Genomic DNA, 24708 nt, shown 5'->3' on the forward strand with positions numbered 1-24708 from the left:
ACATCCAGTTAGAGGCTACTTATCATAAAGAGCAGACGAGCTTTGAGGGTTCAAAGACAACAGATGTGTGTGATTAAGAGCCTGCAGGATGTGTCAGGTGAGCAGTTTGTTTAACATGTCACCACACAGTCCCAGTATGCATTGCATGTCCGCCTCTTGCTTCACCCACTGCACTCAAAGTTGCATTTTTAAACCTCAGTGCTGGCAGGCTGTAGCTGCTATTCCTGGAAGAAAACGTTACAAAACACAAGGTTGAGGAAGCTAACCGCTGATTTCAGTGTCCACTCCCCCCCTCATCCCCTCTCCTCTCCTCCTCTCCTCTCTCCTCTCTCCTGAAGCCGCATAGGGCTGCTCGGCCGGGGGGGGCTGTGTAATTGTATTCCCCGCTAATGTTTGTAAATCAGCCTCGGCCGGCGCAAGGGCAACAGCGTCTGTGCAGTGTGACTGATGTTCTGTAACATGAGAGATGACAGGAGCATGGCAGGTGGAGGAATCAGATGGTGCTCGTCGGGTGTTGTTCCTGCTCCCGGCCGCTGGACCTCCTCTCTTTCATCCGGGCAGCACGGGATCCATGAGGGGCGAGGGGGAGCTATTGTTGTGTCGGCTTCATGTCGCGTCCTCTCTCCGCATCCTCTCAGGATCACATCAGCCTCACGGTGATCATTAACATGTAGGCTTTACATTCAAGGATTTTTTTTTTGTCATTAAATGTGAGTGAGGAGTGGAGGAGCTAAATCTGAACTGCCCCTTAAGGATGCCCGAGACATTACCCAGTGTCATGAGCAGTGATGTAGTGGTTTAGAATAAAAACAAGGTGGCCTCTATACTGCAGGCACTTCATGTAGAACAATAATCCTAAACCATCGTGTCCCCTCAGATGACCTCATTGTCATGAAGCTCCCTGTGACACCAGGAGTGTGGCTGGTGGATTTCTGTCTGTCTGTAGAGGCGGCTTAATGAAAGAAATGTGACAAAGTGAATAAAATAAAGGAGATATAGGAACATCTGCAGCCCTCCTGGACTGTAGATGTTCATTGTCCTGATATTGTGAACACAAAAAGTAAAACACTATCGACCAATCGTGCAAACTGATTATTTGATAAAACTGCTAAAAACATGAATTTACAATGTCAAAGTCCAGAAGAGACAAAGCACCTGGTTTGAATCAGCAGGTGTGAAGAGCACGCCTTGACAAAGTGCATGTATCTTTGTAAGTCATAGAAGGTTAGAATTAGAAGCGTATTATAGGAGCATGCACGTGTTGAGAAGTTTTCCATTTGAAACATTGAGAACAGATTTGATAATTTTCTCTGTCAGCAGCTCTGATTAACATCAGTAACTCCCCTGTTTGCAAACATACCTGTAGCTTTAATGTGACGGGACAACATGCATCAGAAATAAGAGAATTCACTCTTTTAGTTGTGATTTATAGAGCTCGTTCGGTGTCAAACCATCACAGCACTTTCAGCACGTCAGGCCTCACAGAACAGAAATGTAACGCTGGATTATTTATTCTCTCATTACAAGATATCAGTAAACTGAGTGTGCAGGTTTTATTTGTTTCTTCTCGTGTTTGTGCAGTAGATTTTGTGCCTGTGAGTTGTACAGGATGAATAATTCACCTGCAGGCAGATGAAAAGAGGGCAGGGAAAGTGCGAAGCGCTGAGGTGGATTGACCTTGGTTCCTGCTGGCTGCAGGTCACCCGGCCGTTGCTGTGGTAATCATTCACACCAGCCAGATGGCATTTCCGTGGGCGAGCATGAAAAGGACGGGTCAGGGTCTGTCCTGCCAGGTCCTGCCAGGCCCCCAAAAAACAACTCTGGGCCAATACAGTAGAGAGAGAGAGAGAGAGAGAGGGAAGAGAGATGGTCAGAGCAGGTGGAGGAGGATTTGTTCAGTTATATCAGATGAACTTTTCTTTTCATCATTTATCAGACACATTAAAACCTTTAATTGTCCTAATTGCCTTCAGAAAAAAAACAGTGTTTTTTCAGGGTATCATCAAAGCCGACCAAAAGGCCTTTATTTTTAATTTGACTTTAGAAAAGTCGGGCGCCGTGCCTCTGCTACTAGTTACTTCTATCCCTCTGTTGTTTTAAGCGATGTTGCAACGCTGCGCTCATACGGAGAAATAATTCTCTGCTTATTTGTTACTGTTCTTTTTTTTTTTTTGTGTCCGCCTTGTTTCCACTCTCTCTTCCATGAATCTAAGAGGCAGTGTGGGGTTTTTAGATCAGGAACAAAAGCTTGTGATTGTACTACATTTAGCATGACTCAGTTGCTCTGGTGTCAGCTCTAATCCGCACACAGAGACAACAGTATTGCCAAACAGTGAAATTGCTTTGCAGCCTGTGAGCCTGGCTGCCTCCGCTGCCAGCCTGCTCTGTGTGCTGTTTGCCAGTAGCTCTCTCACACACACACACACACACACACACACACACACACACACACACACACACACACACACACACACACACACACACACACACACACACACACACACACACACACAACAACAACAACCCTGCAATCTCAAATTGGCTGTGAAAATGGCTCTCTGTCTCCCTTTCATTCATGCTTTCACATATTTGTTTGCTGATATTGTTAATGTCATTGTAGCGGCGAGTCAGTCAGTCAGGCATCTGCGCTCTTCTTTTTATTTATCATAATAACTGTATGGTTTTTTTTATTCATATGCTGTGATGGATATAAAAAGTCTTTTTCCAGCTGACCTCCTCGTCGGCTGCTGTGTGAGCTCATTATCTCATTTCTCAACACTTGTCTTCTTTTGTCAGCTCTTTAGCAGATCAAGAGCTGTGTTTAAATGTTAAAGCCACATCATCATCATCACTGCTTTGAGTCATATAAACACTTCTGAACATGCCTTCACTACTACTTGTGAGAGTGGATGGGTGGGGCATGTCTTTCTGACAGGGACAACAAAGCAGATAAGAAAGAGGACTATGTGGGGCAGATTGAGATGTGAAATGGTGCAGCTGTAACCCTGGTACATAAAACGCAGGCAAACATGAGAGAGAGAGAGAGAGAGAGAGAGAGAAAGAGACTTGAGCATTAAGCTGTTTAACCTCTCCGTGTAGCATTAGTGGTAGAGACTTCAAAGCAGACGCTTCAGAATGACAAATGGGTTTAGAGACAGCTACGGTGAGCATTCTCACAGGAAGACTAGGCCTGTCATTAACGTCAGCTTAATCACTTTGACCTTCCTTCAACTAGATTTCCATACCTATCCAATCATTTTGCTTTGCCCGTGCTCCTGTGTGCAGCGGGCGATGTGCTGCTGTGTGATAAGTCACCGTGTGAGCATGTTACTGTCTCCATCTGCGACTTGAAATATCCTGAAAGCTCTAATATTAAAGGATTGCTTCACGCACACTACATCTTTTTTTTCACTTTCTATTAGTGCGATCCTGTCACGCGCTCAGCTTAGCTTCTTACACACGTGTTGTCTGAGATCTTCACACCCTCGTCTTTCCTCTTCTTCACATCATGGCGTCGCAGTTTGTGTCTTCCCGACGCCGTCATGATACACATCACCTTTCTGCATTAATCGTCCTCTAACTTTCTGTGAATGATCGGCTCATAAAAACAGGCAGAAAGTGAGAGACGTTGGTGAGCTGTGACTTCGGGCGGGAGAGGATGTTATAGGAGGGCGACCCTGTCCCCTCCACCATCTTCTTGAGGCGGTGTCAGGGAGCGCTTTCTTCCTTTATTTTCCAAAACCAACGATGCAAAATGAAGCACACAGGACTTTTAATTTAGTTTGAGTGCAGTGAGAAAAAGACTGTGAGCTCTCTGACGTTTGTCCCCTCCTCATACTCACATTACTATCTGCTTACTGGGGAGTTTGTAACATGTGGATGACTCCTGGTGGGGTCAGGTCTAGAACCTGAAGCTCCTCTGAACCGTTTTCCTAGGGACTAGATTTAAATCCCCAAAAATGAATTTATTGTTCACTGTTTTAATTCTGTCAGCCCCTCAAAGCACATCACAGAGACATTTCAGAGACCTCTGTATGAGTGGATACCTCCAGATGGGAGGGTGTACCATGACTTGGCCTGTTGACGGAGCGCGGCTCAGATAAATGACGTAATGTGGACTCACTATATTTACAGTATTGATCTGTTGTTGCTCATGACTGATAAGAATTATAACATTATCCTCATGTTCTGTCCTGCCTGAATATTCCTCTTCTTGGAGCTGTGCTGTGTCTCTTTCTTTAAGAAGTATTTTGCCAAAAAAGCAGTATCCCCCCCCTCGATGTTTCAGCGGGAGCGCCCCCCTTGGTAGTTAGTGCTTCATAGTAAGAACAGCCAGATTCTTCATAGCGGCCCCTGGGCTGGAGCCGAATAGCTTTGCAGGAGTAAATAAGCAGCTTTAACAAAACTTCAGGGACACATTAGTCTGCTGGAGGACGGCTCCACGGTGGCAGGGCGGCCTCTTCTCGCCTCGCAGTGATGCAGGCGGGAAGCATCAGGAGGGGGGAGGTAATGGCTCGTCTGCACGGGTATAAAGCTGTGTCCTCTCTCCCCGCTGACAGACAGTCTCAGGCTCAGCAACTTTCAGCCTCTCTCCACCGCGGCCTCGGCTTTATTTGTTTTGACCGTCTGACGGCAACACAGACGTATTGAACACCTGTCTTTACTTCTTCATTTTACGGGTTTCAATGAATCCTAGTTCCCTCTCTCTCTCTCTCTCTCTCTCGCCCTGTCTCTCCATCTCTGCCTGTCTCTCTCCCTCTCTCTCCCTCTCTCTCCCTCTCTCTCTCAGTTGTATCTGGCAGTGTTTCACTTGCTGTATTTCATTCTCCACGGCCCATTTTGTCCTTCATGACTTAAAAAAAGAAAGCACTTTTTTTTTTTTTTTCCTGAATGTGAAACTGCCAGGCTTGTGAACGCTGCCTCGTGTTCTGATGTTGGTTGTCATGTAGAGTGTGTGTGTATGTGAAGGGTGCTCCTGGGCCCCAGCACACTCCTGAGATCAATGCTTTACTAACCTTCTCCAGGTCGTCTTTGGGGGATCCCGGGCACTCTCATTATGTGCCACTGCTCACAGCGTTTTTTTTACCAGACTAGAGGAGTACGAGTGTTTTACAGGCCGGCCATTTGTGAGGCCCCATTTGTCCTCATTTAAGAGGGAGAAGACGGCCTCTTGGTGGTCTTTTGAGTATTAAACCAGCGTTTGTTATTACTAAGCAGACGTGCTCTTATTTGTCAAAATAATACTAAAGGTGTGTTCTGGCCAAAGCAGATGGATGCAGCTTGTTGTGTTCGCGGTGTCTTGTCGCTGTGCAGCTGCTCCCCCCACACAGTTAATTACTCTCTTATTCATCCCCAACAATGGGAGGGGATGGAATAAATCTGAGCCGCGCACTCCTCGCTTTCTTCACCGGGAAGGTGCAGACTGGGACCCTAAAGCGAGCGAGTGGCTTCAAGAGGTACAGTTTATCATTTTTAATGGAGAGGAACAGGAAGTGGAGACGTGAAGCTGGGGCCTCAGTGATTTATACAGCGCCTCGGCGGGGGAGAAAAAAAAAGAGCAAGTCTATCTCTCTGTCTGCACCTTTGGTTTTGTAGTCGCTCAAATCTCAACCCCACCTTTTGGCGGTCTCTTAAATACCCTTGTTTTCAAGGCCTCTCCAGGGAGCGTAAAAAAGGGTAAAGATCCCTCCCTCTTCATTTCCAATCCAATGTCAACAGTTCTGTGTATCAGCTGTGTGATTGCTACAGTATCATCCCAAACCTGTCTCTGTTTGGATTTTGTTGAAAATCCTGGTGATGTCATGCCTCCATTGTCACCTGTTCATGTGCTGTGGTAGTGGAGGGCAGCGGGGTATTGATTAGGCTTTGCGACTGTGTTAGCAGCTCTGCCGGTGTGTAATATCGGCCCTGAGGCTGTTCTGTCTCTCCACTCAGTCTCACGAGTGCTCTCCAGACCTTGTAATCTTAATTAAATATGCAACTTTTCATCGCAACAGGGTCACTATCTTTGCATTTAAACATGCACATAGCACCCCCCCACCTCCGCAGCTGAGAAAACAGACAGACATTTTGAATCTTAATGCAAAAAATGGAGAAAAAGAACAAAGAACTGAATTGAGTCGCTGCTTCTTCCATTCCCCTTGTTAGCCTCCTGCTGCATTCCCCCTATAGTTTTTTCCGTTTTCTTTTCTTTTTTTTTTCCAGATGAGTTTTATGATATTTTTCCTCCCCTCCCCTCTTCATCTCTAACGCGTTTGCTCCTCTCTCTCTCTCTCTCTCTCTCTCTCTCTCTCTCTCACTCCTCGGCAGTTTTCCCCTGACAGGTTCCACAGTGTTTTAGAGGGGATGGATTTAATTGCTCTGTGGGGATTGGTTGGCTGTGCCGGGCTCGGCTGTTTAATTAGTGTACCCTGCCGGGATTGGTTTAATGCTTCATGATCTTGAAATTGTCTGATTGTGCAGCCCTCTGGGGACTCTCCCTGCCTACGTAGGCCGGCAGGTTTAGCTAAACATTGCTCCAGGCTTCTGCTGTATGCAGCAGGAGGAGAAGAGTACGCCTCAGGAACACCAAAGTTGGTCGAGGTGGGGCGTCGACTTGTTCGACAAACATGGGGACATGAATGCAAACTGGCAGCTGTCTTCTGGGTTTCCTGCAGAAAAGTCTGCGCAGACCTCACAGGAGTGTTTATCTTTCAAAGAACTCTCAGCTGGGCGCTTTATGAAAATCATCCCATTGACTATTAATGCACTACCAATATTTAAAGTGTGACACAGTGTTTCTGTAAGATTAATTTCCATGCATGTGCTGCTAATGCGCTGACGTCTGGATGGATTCATCGACAGAGCTCTCGTCTCTGACTTGTTTTGAACGTGGGAGAGTCTCTGCAGCGATGAGGCCGTCAGGATCATTTCCCTGAATGTATCTCTGAATGATGTGCTTGGTCACCTTGAGTGAGGGGAGCTGGGAGATTGCATTTGTGTAAATGGGCGCGGGGGGTGTGTCCCCTCTTTAGCTTCTGCGGGATGCCCTTGGGTTTGGTTCAATCATGGCACATGACGTTGACCTCAACAGTAAATGTGCTTGCCGTTAGATGGTGAAGACGGGGAGAGCGAGCGTTGTGTCGGTGCGGTCCGGTTTATACCCGCTGAAGGCTGAAGTCATTCAGCTTCATCAGACTCATCGAGCACCACTCACTCAAAGAAGTCAACCTTCAAGTGCGTACATCCAGAGGATGATAATAAGAACACCTGTGCCTGGACGCCGTCATGTATTTGTCCTCACAGTGAAAGATGGCCGACTGTTCTGCTGCCACTATGATTACTTTCCATGTGAGAGTCTTCAGGCAGAGGCCATGCAGATCATGTTCTCTGCATGTTGTTGTTGTCTGGATCATCTGTGCTAGAAGCTCGTCACTGTTATGGTAACGTCCTCTGATGCACGCGATCACCTAGGTGATGCACCGCATGGCAACCCAAGCCGCTCCCCAAACGAGAGTCGCACCCTGCGCTTCATCCCCCTTTTCTCTCTCTGGGGGAGATGATGCCCTGATTACTGAGTGACTCTGTGCCGGAGTGGAGGGCCCTCTCCAGATGTTGGGATTGTTTGTGCAACCATGATGAGAGGTTGTGAGTAATCAGAGTTGGGTTGTGTAGACAATCTTTTTTTAATCTTTCCGTTATGACTGTTGATCAGGGATGTCTGAACATTTGATCCCTTTCTGATAAATGTGACTTACATGGACTTCCTGTTCATTTAGCCTATAATAAAAGTTGGACTTTAACAACATAACATAAGGTCTTGTTGTTGATACTTGTTTTTTTTAAAAGGGGGAATCTCAAGTCACTTGTAGATCATGGTGTAAGTCAACAATGCTGCTCTTTTATAGAAAAGCCCTGAGACTTAATCTTGCAGAGCTGGTTCACCTTCAGAGATAAAACATATTATTGCCTCTCAGCAGCCTCCCCCCCTGCCTTTTGGGCAGGGTGTGAGTCCAGCGTCCGTCTAGACGTGCGGCATCATTAACCTGCTGCGACCTCAGCCCCCGATGAATTCGCTCTCACATCCCCTGCAGCCTAGCGTTAGCAGCTTTCCTCTCCTCCACTGGGAGCTGGGGCTCCTCCGGACCGGCCATTAGAGCCACTAGCCTCTACTGGCTGGCATTAATAGGCCAAGTGGCCGGAGCCTCTCTCAGCCTGCTGAATAATTCAGACCGTCTGGGCCATGTCTAGTCCCGGGGGCAGAGGGGGGGAAATTAACTGGGGGAGTAGGGTGCAGGGGGCTGCGTGGAGGTGCAGGGGTTAATAACAGGTCTGCCTCTCTGTGTCAGCAGCAGCTCAACCCCCTCCACCCCCAGCAAGAGCACCCAACCCCACCCCACCCCAACGTATGAAAGAATCCTATTCAGTTGATTAGATTTTTCAAAATGGATCAATTTTTAATCAGCGGAGCATCTGACTACTACAGTCAATACAACTGTCGCTGGGAAGACAGCTGCTGGACAGCCGTCTTTATTTACAGGAATGTTTGTTTTTTACTGTATGCAGATGTAGAGGCAGGAAACGGCCTCGCTTAGACCACTGCACCACTGCAGTCCCTGGTCTGTCCACACAGGGGTCTGGCCTCATCATGCATATCTGCAACAACAACAACAACACCACGGCAGCGGCTGCAGCAGATCCTCCTCTGTAGGACTTCAGTGAACATTCACATCAGAGCAGAGAGGTGGAGTCTTCTCTTTGTTGTTACAGTGAGAGTCCAAAGACACTACTCTTATCCATCTGCATCTGCACAAGTGGCGAGTAGGAGTGGAGAGCCAACAAGCTAGCTGTTAGACTGCTGTCAAAATTTTATTTGGCTGTGGGGAGACCCTAACATGTTAAATAATGAGAAGGCCATAAACTTAATGTTCAGAACCTCTCTGAGGCTGCTGACGACGTCTCGTTATGACTTGAAACACAGGCAGAATTATGAGCAGATAATCCGTCTTCAGAGTGATCCTTGTTGTCGCACATCTGCTTCTCAAAGGGGACATATTCTGAAAAATCCACTTCCACAGTGTTTCTGAACATATATCTGGGTAACCTGAGTGTCTACTGACCCACAACATGTGAAATAAACCCATCCAGTCCTTTGTTTGTGGTCTGCATAAGTCTTACAACACAGAGAAAAATGCTCTGTTTCAAATGTGCTCTCCTTGTGATGTCACAGTGGGATTCTGGTAAAAAAAAAATCCCCTCCCCTCCCCTGGTATCTCCACTCATGGACTCCACCCCCAGCCTAGAACAAAACTTTTGAGCAGGTCAGCTATTTTTATTCTCACTACAGAGGAGTGATGTCTACTGGGAAAACTGGGGGGGGGGTCATTACATTTAAAGAGACACACACACCAAAACAGAGCGTTCTGAGAGAGCTGGTTTATACAGGGTCACAAACCTCCTCTGGTGCTTGATTCATGTTATATTTTGACCAAAGCACAGCACAGATGTTTCATTTAGACCACAGGGGACTGTTTGAAAAGGTGGAGAAGGAGGATAATATGCCCCCCAAAACTTGTCGGTGTGAGGGTTTGAAAGGGCCGCCATCATTCAAAGATCACGCTCACATCGTCTGGCATTGTCTTTATTGGTGGTTGATGTAACGTCCTACTTTGTGTAAATCAACATTAATAATGTACAGTAGATGTAAAGGCAATAAATAAAGGTAAATAAACGTAAATGTTCAAACCCAACCCTTAAAGAAAACACCTCAATGATCCAACCTTTCCTGCACAGCGTACTCCAAACAGCGGGACACTGAGTCAGCCCTCAAGGTCAAACGCTGCGATATGGAGTAAAATCAATCAGGTCTTGTCCTGATGGGGTTCAATCCATATATCCAAGTCCAAAAGGTTAATCAATAAAATCAGGACATGGACATCATTTAAAGTGCGCGTGTAAAATATCTTTCTCTCCGTGCTGCATTAACAAAAACATTTCAAAGTTCATCAAAATAAAATTAAGATACTGAAGTGATCAAGCTGCTCGTCTGAAGATGTAACAGTAAGAGCACTTTGTGTGAGTTAAGGTTTGTTCTGTTAGCATTTAATTCAATTTAATTCAATTCAATTTATTTTGTATAGCGTCAACTCATAACAAGTGTTATCTCAAGACACTTTACAAAAAGCAAGTAAAATACCTTACTCTTTGTCTGTTAACATTACAAAAGAGCAGATAAAAAGACCTTACTTATTGTTATGTTACAAAAAGCAGGTAAAAGACCTTACTTATTGCTATATTACAATTACCTATCCATCATGAGCACTTTAGCAAAGCAGCAAAAGTTACAGTGGTAAGAAAAAACTGCCTTATTAAAAGGCAGAAATCGGATCCCCGGCTCATGACGAAACAGCCTTCACAGGCCTAGACTGCGCCGGGGTTGGAAAGGGATAGGGGGAGAGATGGGATAAGATGCAGGAAGAGGGATAGGGAGCAAGGGGGTGGGGGGAGGCAGACCGTCCATCAACAATCCGGTGGGGAGGGGGGTGGGGGGTGGGGTTGTTTTGGCAGGCCGTCGACCAACGATCCGGTGGGGAGGGGGTAGGGGTGGGAGTTGTTCTGGCAGGCTGTCAACCAACGATCTTTAAAATAAACAACGTTAAAGAAGACGGGGGTCAAAGGTCAAAGGTTGTCATGGAAACAATTTAAATTAATCTTTGACAGCAATGTGTCACTTTTCTCATGTTGTGGGGGCTCAGATGTTCTAAAAGCGGACTCACCCTAGACCATCTGACCATCGTGCCCGGTCACGCTTCACCCTCAGAGTCCAGTTCCTGTGACGTTTGTGAGCCCCACCCTCGTACGCTTCCTCGACCCTGGCACGCTCAGACGAGGTGTGCTTCACTTCCTGCAGAATTAACTTTGACTCCATGAAGGCTGCACAGCTACATGTGGATCTCTGAACATAACTATAACAGTATGATATCAAAGCCATGGTGCTTATACTTTGAAAGGGGTTCCAGAGCAGGTTATGGTCATGAAAGATAAACGAGTGAACACAGATGACACAGATCAATAGAAGCGAAGGACACGGAGGCAGTGATGGAGGAAACAGGAGGCTTCAGAAACAATAGGAAAAAGAAATCCTGTTTACAGTGTAGGAACACAAACATTATGTGAAGCATGAGGAGGTCTCACTGTGTCAGCGTGAGGTCTGTGATTGAACCGTCCAATGGTTACAGGACATGAACAGACGTCGTCACAGGATCAGCTAACGAGGGAAACCAGAGGAGCAATATTTAAAATAAATAAATGGATTACTCATGTGTTCATGTTACTGTTGATGCAGGGCGGGGCTTAATGAAGCGTCTGCTAAGTGAATTGTAATGAGTGAATGACACTTTTTCATATTGACAGAATACTGCGCCTTATCACCAACCGTTAGAGAAGAACAAATCTGTTAAATTATAAGTACAAACTTTTGAAGACATTTCTGGGATTTCTGATATGTTAATATCAGATGATATTATCGACTGGTGGATTAATCGGTCGGGTTCTAATATGAGTTTAAACTAAGACCAGAGTGCTCCGAGACAGAGACAAGACCAAGACCAAGTCAAGACCAAGACAGGGTGAGACTGAGACAAGACCAAGACTAAGACCAAGACCAAGACATTTAGGGATCGAGACCAAGTCAAGACCAAGACCAAAACAGGGTCAGAGCAGGGACAATACCAAGACCAAGAATATCACAGAGAAATCCTCATCACTTAGACCGTTAATCCAGGAAAGTTGTGGTCGTAACCGGGGAATGAAAATCAAACTATGAATGAATTGAAGTTATTCATTCTTTTAGTAAGAGGAGTTTTCTTCTACTCTCAGTGATGATGAAAAACAGTCTATCAGTGATGGTCTTGATTTAAAATCCGGAGTCTGCCCAGTCTGAGACTGAGACAAGACCGAGTAAAAATGATTTTGATTCTGAGACAGAGACCTTCTTAAAGTGGTCTCCAGACTGTGAGTATACCACTAAGAGACCTTCCTAAAGTGGTCTCCAGTCTGTGAGTACTACACCACTAAGAGACGCTCCAGTCGATGAAGAGCGACTGATGTTTATGTTCTGAATGAGAGAGTGAAAGTCTAATTCAGACCAAAACAACCAAATCAAAGTCAGTTTTTCTATTCTGTCTAATTAAAAGGTGAAATTCAAACCTCGTGTGGTAGCGTTCTCTTCTTTGGTGCTGGAGAGGAACAACAATCAGAAACTCAGAACTCATAAAGACTTCTTCTGCAGAGTTTGGACACTTTTCTTCCACCTTTAATGTCAAACTTGAGCACAAAGAAGAACTCCCTCAGTAAGGAGAACAGCCTCTTTTTTTGTGCTCACTAATGAAAATGTTTTGAACCTTTTTGCTGCTCTGCCAGTGGCGTTGTTTTCTTTCTTTGCTCTCTGATTATAGAAGTGTATAAGCTGTGTGAGATTTTTTTGAATCCTTAGCTGATTGCACGCCTGTAAGCCATGCACTCTATCTCTCTCTCTCTCTCTCTCTCTCTGTCTCCCTCTCTCCCTCTCTCTGTCTCTCACTCTCTCTATCTCTATCTCTTTCTCTCTCTCGCTCTGTCTCTGTCTCTGTCTCTCTCTCTCTCTCTCTCTTGCTCTCCTCTCTCTCTGTCTCTCACTGTCTCTATTTATCTATCCCTCTCACCCTCTCTGTCTCTCTCTCTCTCACCCTCTCTCTCTCTCTCTCGCCCGCTCTCTTTTTCTCTCTCTCTCTCTCCCCCCTCTCTCCTTTTCTCTCTCTCTCCCTCTCTCTCCCTCTCCCTCTCTCTCTCTTTCTCTCTCTCCCTCTCTCTCCCTCTCCCTCTCCCTCTCTCTCTCTGTCTCTCTCTCTCTCTCGCCCTCTCTCTTTTTCTCTCTCTCTCCCTCTCTCTCTCCTCCCCTCTCTCTCTCTCTCTCGCCCTCTCTCTCTCTCTCTCTCTCCTGATAGCCTCCTTTTCCTTGCACAGGGAGAAGCAGTGCACTTTATATGCAGCGCTGCTGAATAGGTGCTGATGTATGTTGAAAACAGTTCTGCAGGTGCCGTGTCAAAATGTGCAGCGGATAGGCAGGAACACAATTCAGTTTTAATATGCTATCAATCAGCCACTGGATTCATTTGTTCACACACTTTGGAGTCTACTGTTCCCCAGACGAGCACGAGTCTGCGGGCGTGCAGCCGCTCTCTTGTCCTCCAACAGCGCGTCCCCATTGTCTGTTTGTCTATTTAATATGCAAAGGCGGTCATTCAGGGAGTCATTCTGGACCAGTGTAAACGAATCGGCAACAATGATTAGCTGGCGCTGCAGAGGAAGTGTCCATCATTGTGTTAGTGCATTTGGAGACCATCCGTCGTCCCTTAGGTCATCTCATCGCTGCCTCTCTCAGCCTCACAGACGATGCACTCTGAAAAACACCCAAACAGCGCCCGAGTAAATACACTGTGAGGGGAGTTACTTAATGGGAGATTTTGCATGCTTAATTGCGAGTATGGATTGAAGGTCCATTAAAAGACATCAGTGTCTTGGAGTCCGGCTTATAGTTTGAATCTACTTGAAAATGGATTGATCCGTCCACTTCCTGGCGTTTCTGTTAAAAGTGATTTCAAACAAAGAGCACAAATGCATTTGAAGATGATTTTGAAAAAAAAAACAGGAAGTCAAACGCTGTCGGTGTGAGAGGATTTTTGTTTGTTCAGTGTATGTATGCATGCTTCAGGGTGGCACGGTGGACGTCCAGAGGGAAATATCAGGCTTATTTATTGGAGGCTTTTTTAGCCCCAGCTCAATAGCGGCAGGTCTGATGGCCGGGGTATAGAGTGACTATCTGGCAGAGGAGAAAGGTGGAAGGGGGAGGAGCCGGGGTCTGGCGTCAGCTCCTCTGACAAGCTCTTATTTACCGTCCAGATCTATGGCTCATTTTATGTACCTAATCGTAAAGCACTGAGATTTATCGGAGGTAACGGGACAGTGGGGAATACCCCAGGACACTGGCAGATTCAGCCCCACCCCCTTCCTCCTCGCTCCCCTTGGCTGGGCTTCAGGTTTATACTCCACCTGGCCCAGCACACCAACACCTTCCGGGAAGGTGGGAGTGTTGGAGCTTCCCAGATGAGGAAGGCCATATTTCTGTCAGGTATGGACAGCTGATAGCTCATCTAATAAAATAAAGAGGGTCATAAAAGTCGGGCGGGCTAATGGATGACTCTGTGAGGATTAATAACAGCTTATTGGTCAGTTGCAGTGACCTCTTGCAGAGCTAACAATGCAGCGGCCCCCTGCAGCACGACAACTTCACACAAACACTGAAGGAGTTGAAATCTATGGAGCTGTTAAAAACTATTTGAAAATACAAACATAGATCCTCAAATGCATGGACATATCTGCAAATACAAGTTTACTTATTTAATAATGGCACAAACGTGCGCTTTACTGTAAGTCCTGAAAATACACACAAATCTTTGGTTACAACTGAGGCCAGCGTCTCTACATCTGCTGTTATTCTACACGTTTATTTTGCAACACTCCTGCCGTGCAAGATCCTCTAATGTGTGAGTGTACGGCTGCAGCCTGAAGCCACGCCCCCCCGGAGCTTTGTGAGCTTCTGATTATCAAAATAAAAGCTGCCGTCCAATCCGCCGCGTCTCGTTCCTACTTTGTTGTTTTTGTACTGCAGGGTAACAGAAATCAAATAATTTAAATAATCACCAATAGAAGGTAGAGAGATAGAAAGATGTAGAATAAAGTTTATTTTAAAGCACTGCATTTGTGGATCTGTGTACGCAGTTTCGAATAGTTTTGCTACAATAATAGCTTCATTGAAATATCACAGGGATGTGGATCAGTGGTAGAGAGTCTCTCAACAGGAAGGTCGGGGGTTCGATCCCCAGCTCCTGCAGCCACATGTCCATGTGTCCTCAAGACACTTAACCCCAAGTTGATCCCACTGCTTTGTCGGCGGTGTATGAATGGATGAGTTAATACTGATGGTCTCTTTACTCAGCAGCCTCTACCATCAGTGTGTGAATGTGTATGAATGGATGAGTTAATACTGATGGACTCTTTACACAGCGGCCTCTACCATCAGTGTGTGAATGTGTATGAATGGATGAATTAATACTGATGGACTCTTTACACAGCGGCCTCTACCATCAGTGTGTGAATTTGTATGAATGGATGAGTTAATACTGATGGACTCTTTACACAGCGGCCTCTACCATCAGTGTGTGAATGTGTATGAATGGATGAATTAATACTGATGGACTCTTTACTCAGCAGCCTCTACCATCAGTGTGTGAATGTGTATGAATGGATGAATTAATACTGATGGTCTCTTTACACAGCGGCCTCTACCATCAGTGTGTGAATGTGTATGAATGGATGAATTAATACTGATGGACTCTTTACACAGCAGCCTCTACCATCAGTGTGTGAATGTGTATGAATGGATGAGTTAATACTGATGGTCTCTTTACTCAGCAGCCTCTACCATCAGTGTGTGAATGTGTAGGTGTGACCTGCTGTGTGAAAGAGCTTTGAGGAGTCAGAAGACTAGAAGCTGCTCGGGTGTTTTAGATCACCAGATGTTGGTATCGCTGGTGTTAAAATTCACCTTCATTAATTTCGCTGGTGTATAAATAATGTATCAACCTCAGGGATTAGGAAAATGTAAAGGTTTGACATCCTCACTCACCATAATCTTTTTTTTCTTCTTCTTCTCCTCCCGTCTGCCTCTCCAGTAACGGCAAAACGAGAAGCAAAAAAAAAAAAAACAAGGTGTGGAAGCTCTGCCTTTGTTCTGACAGGAGCGCTCTCAGGGCCTGTTTTATATTCCTGCCCGAAATTAAAATGAAACTTTCATTGTTGTTGCATGCTGTTTAATCCAATAACGATCTGATGTAACAAAATGCTGTAATATCTCTCAGCATAGTTAATGGGAGCGGACTTAGCCCTGTCACTTTATATTAACCTCTGCTGCAACAGGAGACGGGCTTCACTAATCTGCCATTGTTGGGTTTGGCAGTCTGCAGCTAGTGTAAAACAGATTTGGCAGTCAGTGCGAAAGTAAAGGCTTTATAATGACAGCAGGGCCTCTCTTGCTATTTCAGCTAATAATATCAGAATCTAATAATGCTGCGGCCCCTCGGAATCAAACGCGAGGTTAACGGGTGGTGCAGGAAAAAGGACTTTGGCGGGATGGGCTTAGCCACTGCTCCTCCTCTCATTATGTCGCTCACTTTTTAGACTGGCAAACAATTTAATCCCTAATGACCTCCTGATATCTCTCTGCAGGGGTGTGTGTGTGTGTGTGTGTGTGTGTGTGTGTGTGTGTGTGTGTGTGTGTGTGTGTGTGTGTGTGTGTGTGTGTGTGTGTGTGTGTGTGTGTGTGTGTGTGTGTGTGTGTGTGTGTGTGTGTGTGTGTGTGTGTGTGTGTGTGTGTGTGTGTGTGTGTGTGTGTGTGTGTCCCAACAGATGCATGGTTGTGTTGTATCTAAATGCTTTCAGTCGTGTGAAATAGCGTCCCGTTCTGACATCTTATTAAGACGCCGTTGTGTTAACAGGATATTAAGTTCTCCAGGAAGCATCTGAGCAGGAGTCTGGGCTAACAGACTGACCTCACACAGCTCAGCAGGGCATGCATCTGCAGCGTCATCAAAGCACACGGCTCCTGTGTCCCCCCCCCCCCCCCCCCCCCCAACGACACAGCCTTGTAACTCACAACAGAAAAGCTGATTGGCTGCTCTCTCAGCCTCCTCTCATCCCCCCTGTGCTGTGGATGAGGTCTCAGCCTGGGAGATAAAATTGCAGTTATTCCTCATGTGCTATGCCATTTTGTCAGTTTGACTGTTCCACTTATTCAGTGTTTTTTTGACTTGCTGAGCTTGAGGGGATGTGAGTGCCATTTCACAGCCAGATCGGAGTTGTGTTGATTGAATTAGACAAAGTCGGAAGATAATTAAGAACCGCAAGGCGCTGCAAAACTGTCTGCTTCCAAACTGGTGAAAATGAGACGCTGCCACATCAATGAGCGAGCCGGCTCTGCTTGATGTCAGTGGTGGGTTATATCAGTTGACACCCTTTACCTCCCAGTGCTGGAGCCAGTTTCCTCCTTTCCCTTTAATGTTCCTCCAAATATGATTAATCACGAGCTGTAAAACCGTTCCTTCTGACAGTGCACTACGTCTGCACAGCTTTGTTTGTTTCCTTCACGGTAGGAGAAATGATCCTCAGCTGCCAAGTGTAGTTTATGGCATAAACACGGCCTTAAAGAGGCGTGTCTGCAAAGTGAGAGGGGAATTAAAGCTTAGCCCACAACATCTCCCATACTTTACTCGAGATTAAGTGTGTCTGCAAAATGTTTCTGCATTTAGATTTTTTTTGTGTTTTGTGCATGTTGACCTCCTGATGTTGTTGAACGTTATCTTTTATAATTTTTAAACGTCTCGCTGCAGAACCTCTTTCACAACTGTTGAGCCGTAGAGGTGAAGAGAGTGGAACTACTTCTTCTTGGCTGCATTAAAAGGTTTTCTTTCTTCCACATGTCCTCTCTGTCTGTTAAGAGTTTGTTTCTGGGGCGCAGCTGCAGAATCTGAAGTTCTTTCAGCATCAGCACCATTTTGATGTCGCCCAGAACAACAACAAGCGGCCGTTTCAGCCTGGATTCCTCTAAGCATATACTCTTTATTTAGGATGTAGCTTACCTTTCCAACAACATCAATGGCACCCTAACGTTTTGAATTGAAGCGAGAGAGCACAGCTGAACAAATGGCCTTGGAACTCTGTCATCACATTTCCATGTATAGTTCAAGCCTTAAAGTCAGAACTATGTGCTTTTTCACACTTCAATGTAATATAAATCAAGTATATCCTCTGAAAATAACTCTGTGAGTCATGACTGTCTACAATGGGTGTAACACCCGAGTCCCACTGTCTGTGATGTTTTCAGAGTCCTATCTTCAGTTTGTTTACATCGCCTGGACTGCCGGCTGACTCCTCCCCTCGTGTATAAAAGTTGTTTAATTGAGGGACTAGAGAAAAGAAGAATAACATACTGTACTCACTGCTTAACTGTGTTTCTAGATCACGCTCATTTCAGGTAAATTTACATGCAGTGTGAAGATACGAGCATAATAAAGATCGCTAGCATTAGCATGCTAACACAACAATGCACTGCAGGTTGTTTTGGTTTCATGCTGGTGCTCAAGGGCGACATCTGCTGGATCAAAAATCACATATAAAGCCTTTAATATAGCGGGAATTCATGTCTTCAATTGACTATGATTACCATCAACACTGATCTGACATTCATCAAACGTACCAGACGTCCACCTGATGAAACATGTATCTTTTTGTGATTTTCCTCAGAAAGTGGAGAGATGTGTTGGAGCAGGAGGGGTCAGACCGTTGTCTCTGTGTGATATTGTGCTGGCATCTCAGATGTATTAAGGCGCTTCTCAACCTTTCTCTTTCTATTTCAGCCCTTTTTTTATTTTTAAACCTGTTTTATGGATGTCGGCACCCTGCTGCTGCTGCACCTCTCTCTCTCTCATCGCTGGATAGGTAATGTAGCTGTGAGGTTAATGTTGAGAATCGTAGAGCTCAGGCACGATAAAATTGACACTGTGAGACCCACAGAGGCGTGTTTATGGGAGCGTCGAGCTATGTGTCTGCTTTTGTGTGAGCCTGACTTTGAGAAAAGGGTTGGGGCTGTTTAGAGGCCCCCCCCCCCCAAAGGGGCTGGACTGTAGGCTAGGAGGGTGGGAGCGCAGTGGAACATGGGGGTGTCAAAGGCTAATTTTGAAAGCCACTCACGGGCGCTCATCTCTCACTGTGAAGTGGCAAGCGTGGCAAGTGGCTTGCACGTTGTCATGGATACTAAAGCATGGGACCCCAGAGATGGGGAGCGGGGGGACGAATGGCTGCCCTGTCTATAGGATTCCTGTCAGCTCGGGCCTGATAGATGGCATTGACGGATCATTTGTCATACTGTAATTGTTCTCAGCAAACACACAGAATACCCTCTAGTATAAACAGCAGTGGGCCACTGGGCTAATAAAGCGGGAAAATGGAAAGGGATTCACTGATCCACTGCCTCTTTCACTTAAAGAGACAATGGCTCTGTTGTCCGGGCAAAGCGCTCTGATTAGAGCGGTGAGGGCTGAGAAAAATCTCCGGCCCGGAGAATAAAACAAGGCAATCATAAAGCAAACGGCAGTCACTTCTCTGTATCGATGCGGCTAGGCGGGGGTGAAGTCTGTGAGAAGTGTTGACAGCTGAGGGAACAACAGGAGTAGGTCTACGAGTGATTCGTTTTCTCCCCCCCTCTCTCTATTTGGACACTGGAACGGTGAGAGAGAATGCTTGTCCGAGATAACAAATACAGCACAAGTGCAGATGCATAGTGGGAGCTGGGAGGCTTTATCTGCCAGATAGCCGGGCGCCTGAGCCGGGTACAAATGACTCTGGGTACAAAGGTGCTATTTGTCCGCCCTTGTTTTGGTATGGACCCTGTGTCTTTGCTATTACTGTTGGGATTGACCCAGTGCCATCTCTTTGCTTGGAAAGCTCTCTGGCTTTGTGTAGTGTATAGGGGGGGCTCAGACATGCGTGACTGCCAAGGTATGTACAGGACATGACCTGGAATCTCTGCAGCTCCTCTTTTCTTCAGTTGTGATTTAGTCTCCAAACATAGAGATCCTTTTCAAAGTTACTGTTAAAGATGACGGCATGGGGTGCTGGTGGGGCAGTGGTTAGTGTGCGTGCCCCATGTATGGAGGCTGTGGTCTTCTGGGCGGGTGGCCCAGGTTCAAGTCCAGCCTGTGGCTCCTTTCCTGCATGTCATTCCTCTCTCTCCCTAATTTCTGACTCTATCCACTCTCCTATCTCTACAATAAAGGCACAAAAAGCCAAAAAAAAAGAAAAGAAAAAGATGACAGCATGAGCATCAGGCGGACACAACATTTCAAGATTCTCATCCAATACAGATTTAAGATGGTCTTTCCTACAAACATGGAGCGTGTCGTTTCTCTTGCTCTGTAGTCCGCTCTTTAACATTTTCATGCAGGTGTAAGATGTGTCATGTAATTTCTTGTGTTGGAAGAAGTCCTGAGTCCATGCCGCCTGCCGATGCAGTGCGCTGAAGCTCTCTCTCCTGGCACTCCTCGTGTAGCACTTCACCCCCCTCTGACTGTACCCCTGTCACACCGTGACGCCTGGAGCACTTTAGGCTGACCCGGCTGCTCACCTCCTGCCTGATGGACAGATTAAAGGACCATTAAGCATAATTACTGTTTCAGTTGGAGAGGCCAACTCATCCAGTCAGAAATGGTTACAAATTGCTGCCCCTCTGCCCTCTCTGTATGGCTCTTAAATCCTGAAATTCATTACATTTGTCTACTTTCACAACCTTCAACAAGTTTGGGCTTTGACAATAAAAGCCTGTTGGGCGCAAAAAAAACCAAAAAGGCAAATAGTGATTAAAGTAAATAAGATTGAGGAAGCGGTTTGAGGATTCTGCCTTGCATTAGGTGTTTTTTTTGAATGTGTGGCCCTAAACCAATGGGAGCAAGTGTGACAGGTAGTTGATGTGATGTGGAGGGGGGGGGGGGGGGGGGGGGAGTGTGTGGTCTGCTCCGCTGTCTGTCTGATTATGTAAAATGTGGTGAGATGGTGTAACATTGGCTGGCTGTTGCAGCGGTTTGCCAACTCCAGAGGGCTTGTTGCCAGCTTGACATGAGACTGAGTGCAGCAGTGCCTCGTAATGTTTCTCCCCCCCCCCCCCTGTATCCATAAGAAAACCCACACTACCACCCAAGGGAAATTGGTCGATACCATCAACCCAGCTGGAGGCCGAGGCGGCCAGACGGAGTTTTCCCCATTTTTTAACATCAACATTCATGTTTATGATGCGCTCTCTCTCTCATGGTGTAACCTGCCCCTCTTGTGCCCTTTTTCTCCTCCTCATTCTGGACGATTAGTACACCCATGGTGAGAACAAACACTTTCCCCCACTTAATAATTCACATCACTTTCATCTGATACTCAGTTACCACGGGCAATTTAGTAGTTGAATAATTTTGTGAAAAATTCATTTATCATCGCTTGTGCGTTATGAATCCGGAGAGACGGCGAGTAGAGTGGTGGAGGGGTTTTAAATTGTGTCTGCGGAGCGAGGGGATCCAAGAGTAGGTAATGTGTTCTAATGTTCTCAGCCATATGCATTGTTTTCAGGGCTCATCGGTTTTACATCGATTCCCACTGAAGTGTTTAATTGCATCATGAATATGATCTAATTCCGTCCTTTTCACTGAAACTGGAGCACTCTCTCTGCAAATGATGTACGGCCCTGACAGCAGCACATCAGGATGTGTTTTATATGGAATGTAAATTATAGTGTTAAATTAGCCTGGAAAGATAACTAGCTGGCACGGGGGAATGGACTCAACAGTTTAATTTAGTGTCAAAAGGCCGTGAAGGGATAAATCACCTCTCTCTCTCTCCCCTCTATGTGCCATATTAGGCTTTAATCATTCTCCCTTTCTTGTAATATCACTTGTTTCTCTCGGCTGCTGAAGGACTTCTTGAGAGCTACGCTGCATTCCTCACAGTGTCAGTTAAACGACCATTTCCTGTCCTCTAGCTTCTGCAGGGTTTTCTTGAACACTAAACATTCCCAAAGATCTGAAAAGGTGTTGAAGATCTGTAAATCTGGTCCCTGACAGCTGCATCCTTTCTTTTATAGCGGCTCTGAGGACGGACGGAGGCAGGTGAGGAGGTGCAAGACTTTCACAGTCCGGTATGTGGGATACTTACAAAACAGATTTGGTTTGGTTTGTAAGAAGGGCCGCTCTCAGTTTCCTGTCCTCGATGCACGAGTGTTTTTGTCTGAGTGGACCAGAACATTATCTGGTTTTACCCCGGCATGACCCACATCAGCCTCGGTGCCTGGGGAGCAGCCCTCTCACACGACCATCTACCTCTGACCGTGTCTTTGATGACCAACACAAGAAGAAACCACCTGGCCAACTTCTGTTTTTTTTTATTTCAGATTCAACAATTTATACAATAATATTCACAGTTCTTCAATTTTCCTTTTTTGTTTACAGCTGTATCTATATGTTTACTTTGTGTGTGTGTGTGTGTGTGTGTGTGTGTGTGTGTGTGTGTGTGTGTGTGTGTGTGTGTGTGTGTGTGTGTGTGTGTGTGTGTGTGTGTGTGTGTGTGTGTGTGTGTGTGTGTGTGTGTGTGTGTGTGTGTGTGTGTGTGTGTGTGTGTGTGTGTGTGTGTGTGTGTGTGCGTGCGTGCGTGCGTGCGTGCGTGCGTGCGTGCGTGCGTGCGTGCGTGCGTGCGTGCGTGCGTGCGTGCGTGCGTGCGTGCGTGCGTGCGTGCGTGCGTGCGTGCGTGCGTGCGTGCGTGCGTGCGTGCGTGCGTGCGTGCGTGCGTGCGTGCGTGCGTGCGTGCGTGCGTGCGTGCGTGCGTGCGTGCGTGCGTGCGTGCGTGCGTGCGTGCGTGCGTGCGTGCGTGCGTGCGTGCGTGCGTGCGTGCGTGCGTGCGTGCGTGCGTGCGTGCGTGCGTGCGTGCGTGCGTGCGTGCGTGCGTGCGCGTGTGCGTGTGCGCGCGCCAGCTTAGAAGCAGTACGGAGATGGCAGGGTTCCATCTTTTCATGAATTTTTCTTTAGTCTCAGGGTGTATGTTATGCATTCCATGTGGTAAATTTCCAATACTTTCCCAGTCCACATACTATATGTCGGAGGGTCAGGTTTTAGCCATTTAGTTGTTGTACATTTGAGAGCTGCTGTAATAAGTATTTGTAAAATATATTTTTTTAGCTCTACCATCAATGCCAATGAGTTTTGATGGAATATCATTTCTAGAGCTTTAAAAACCTCCTCCCAAAATGTTTTTAATTTTGTACATGTCCAGAATATGTGGGTATGGTTGCCAATTTGTGTACCACAATTTCTTCAACATGTATTAGAGTATGCTGGCTGTCCGGAAGAATCTCATTATTACCTTCCACTTGAATTCCCTCCATCAATTAGAATTGGTTACAAGATGGGCTTCAGTACATATTTCATCCCATGTGTAACATCTGGGTTTGAATGTGAGGACTCACCTGGCTTTGAATGCTTATCGAGTGTGATTCATCGTCTGATTGGTCGGATGAGTCGATGGGGGCAGGGAGAGGGGATGATAGTCTCTTTTATTTCAGCCCAGAATGACCTGTTGGTTAAACTAGTTGTTAATGTTTTGATTAGTTTTGACCCTTAAAGGAGATAAATGTAAACTTTCTGAGTCTGTATCTCGGGTTAATGGCGTCCAACACACTCTCAATAATACTCTCCTCACCACATGTAAACCAGCACACTGGACGGATACTCTTCGTTGCACGGAGCGCTTTGGCTATGTTGATCTAGAAAATGGAGATTTTTACTTAGTTTTTGTCAGGTTAAACTCGTCTAGAGCCCTGCAGGCACGAGGACATGAATCTGCAGAGGAGACCGAAGCATGGCGCTGCTAACACTAGCCACGCTCAGCTAACTAGTTCTACATGCTTTAACTGTGTTTTATAGTTCTGAATTTTGACTGTTTCTTAACTGGTCGCCTAGTCTGAATTTAAAAATATGCATTTAATGAACTTTGAATTTGTGGTCGAGGAACATCAATCAGTCTTTAAAGCGCCAAATATTATCTCGATTATCTCAAGACCGTACTCTTTGTTATATCTTTACCACTTTTCCCGTTCATGGTCGCGGGGTGCTGGCTGTCACTGGGCGAGAGGCGGGGTTACACCCTGGACTGTTCACCAGCCAATCACAGGGTTGACATATAGAGACAGACGACCAGTCACACTCACATTCACACCTACAGACAATTTAGAGTCAGCAGTTAACCTAACAAGCATGTCTTAGACTGTGGGAGGAAGCTGGAGTACCCGGAGAGAACCCATACATGAACGAGGAGAACATGCAAACTCCATAGAGAGACTCCTGTCAGACGGGGATTCAAACCAGGAACCTCCTCACAGAGAGACTCCTGAAGAACTGGGATTCAAACCAGGAACCTCCTCACAGATACTCCTGAAGAACTGGGATTCAAACCAGGAACCTCCTCACAGAGAGACTGCTGAAGGACTGGGATTCAAACCAGGAACCTCCTCACAGAGAGGCTCCTGTCAGACTGGGATTCAAACCAGGAACCTCCTCACAGAGAGACTCCTGTCAGACTGGGATTCAAACCAGGAACCTCCTCACAGAGAGACTCCTGTCAGACTGGGATTCAAACCAGGAACCTCCTCACAGAGAGACTCCTGTCAGACGGGGATTCAAACCAGGAACCTCCTCATAGAGAGGGGACAGAGCTAACCACTGCATCCTGTCTTTGTTGTATTATATGATATCATATTACTATTATATCATTATTTACAAAGACCCAACGTTAATCCATCGCAAGCAACATTCAGCAAAGTTTTAGTGGAGAGGAAGAAGTTCCTTTAGGAGGCAGAAGACGACTCGATGTCTAACCGTGCAGAAACAACCTGAATGAGAGCGCGTCGTCACATTTTGAATATCATGATTTGTGAAGATAACTCAACAGGGTCATGCTTTGGGGGTGATGTGAATAGCAGCTTGAGTGAACATTACATGGAGTAAACACATATTTCCAAAGACCCCTCCGCACAGACAGAGGCCTTCCTCT

At 46.1% G+C, this 24708-nt stretch overlaps 1 protein-coding gene across 3 annotated transcripts in view; it reads left to right on the forward strand.

Moving 5' to 3' along the window:
* The window catches only part of cux2b (cut-like homeobox 2b), a 96942-nt gene that overhangs the window by 1268 nt on the left and 70966 nt on the right, over positions 1–24708 (forward strand). The window contains exon 1 of one of the 3 annotated variants that reach the window (XM_065962634.1): positions 1–97. This exon is cut by the window's left edge and continues 1268 nt beyond it. The exons of the other annotated variants lie outside the window; for them this stretch is intronic. Coding sequence (XP_065818706.1) covers positions 89–97 — 9 coding nt within the window. The 5' untranslated portion in view covers positions 1–88. The remainder of the gene's footprint in view (positions 98–24708) is intronic. 3 annotated transcript variants of the gene reach the window in all.

Source organism: Labrus bergylta, chromosome 2 (assembly GCF_963930695.1).
Source record: "Labrus bergylta chromosome 2, fLabBer1.1, whole genome shotgun sequence".
Taxonomy (NCBI): domain Eukaryota; kingdom Metazoa; phylum Chordata; class Actinopteri; order Labriformes; family Labridae; genus Labrus; species Labrus bergylta.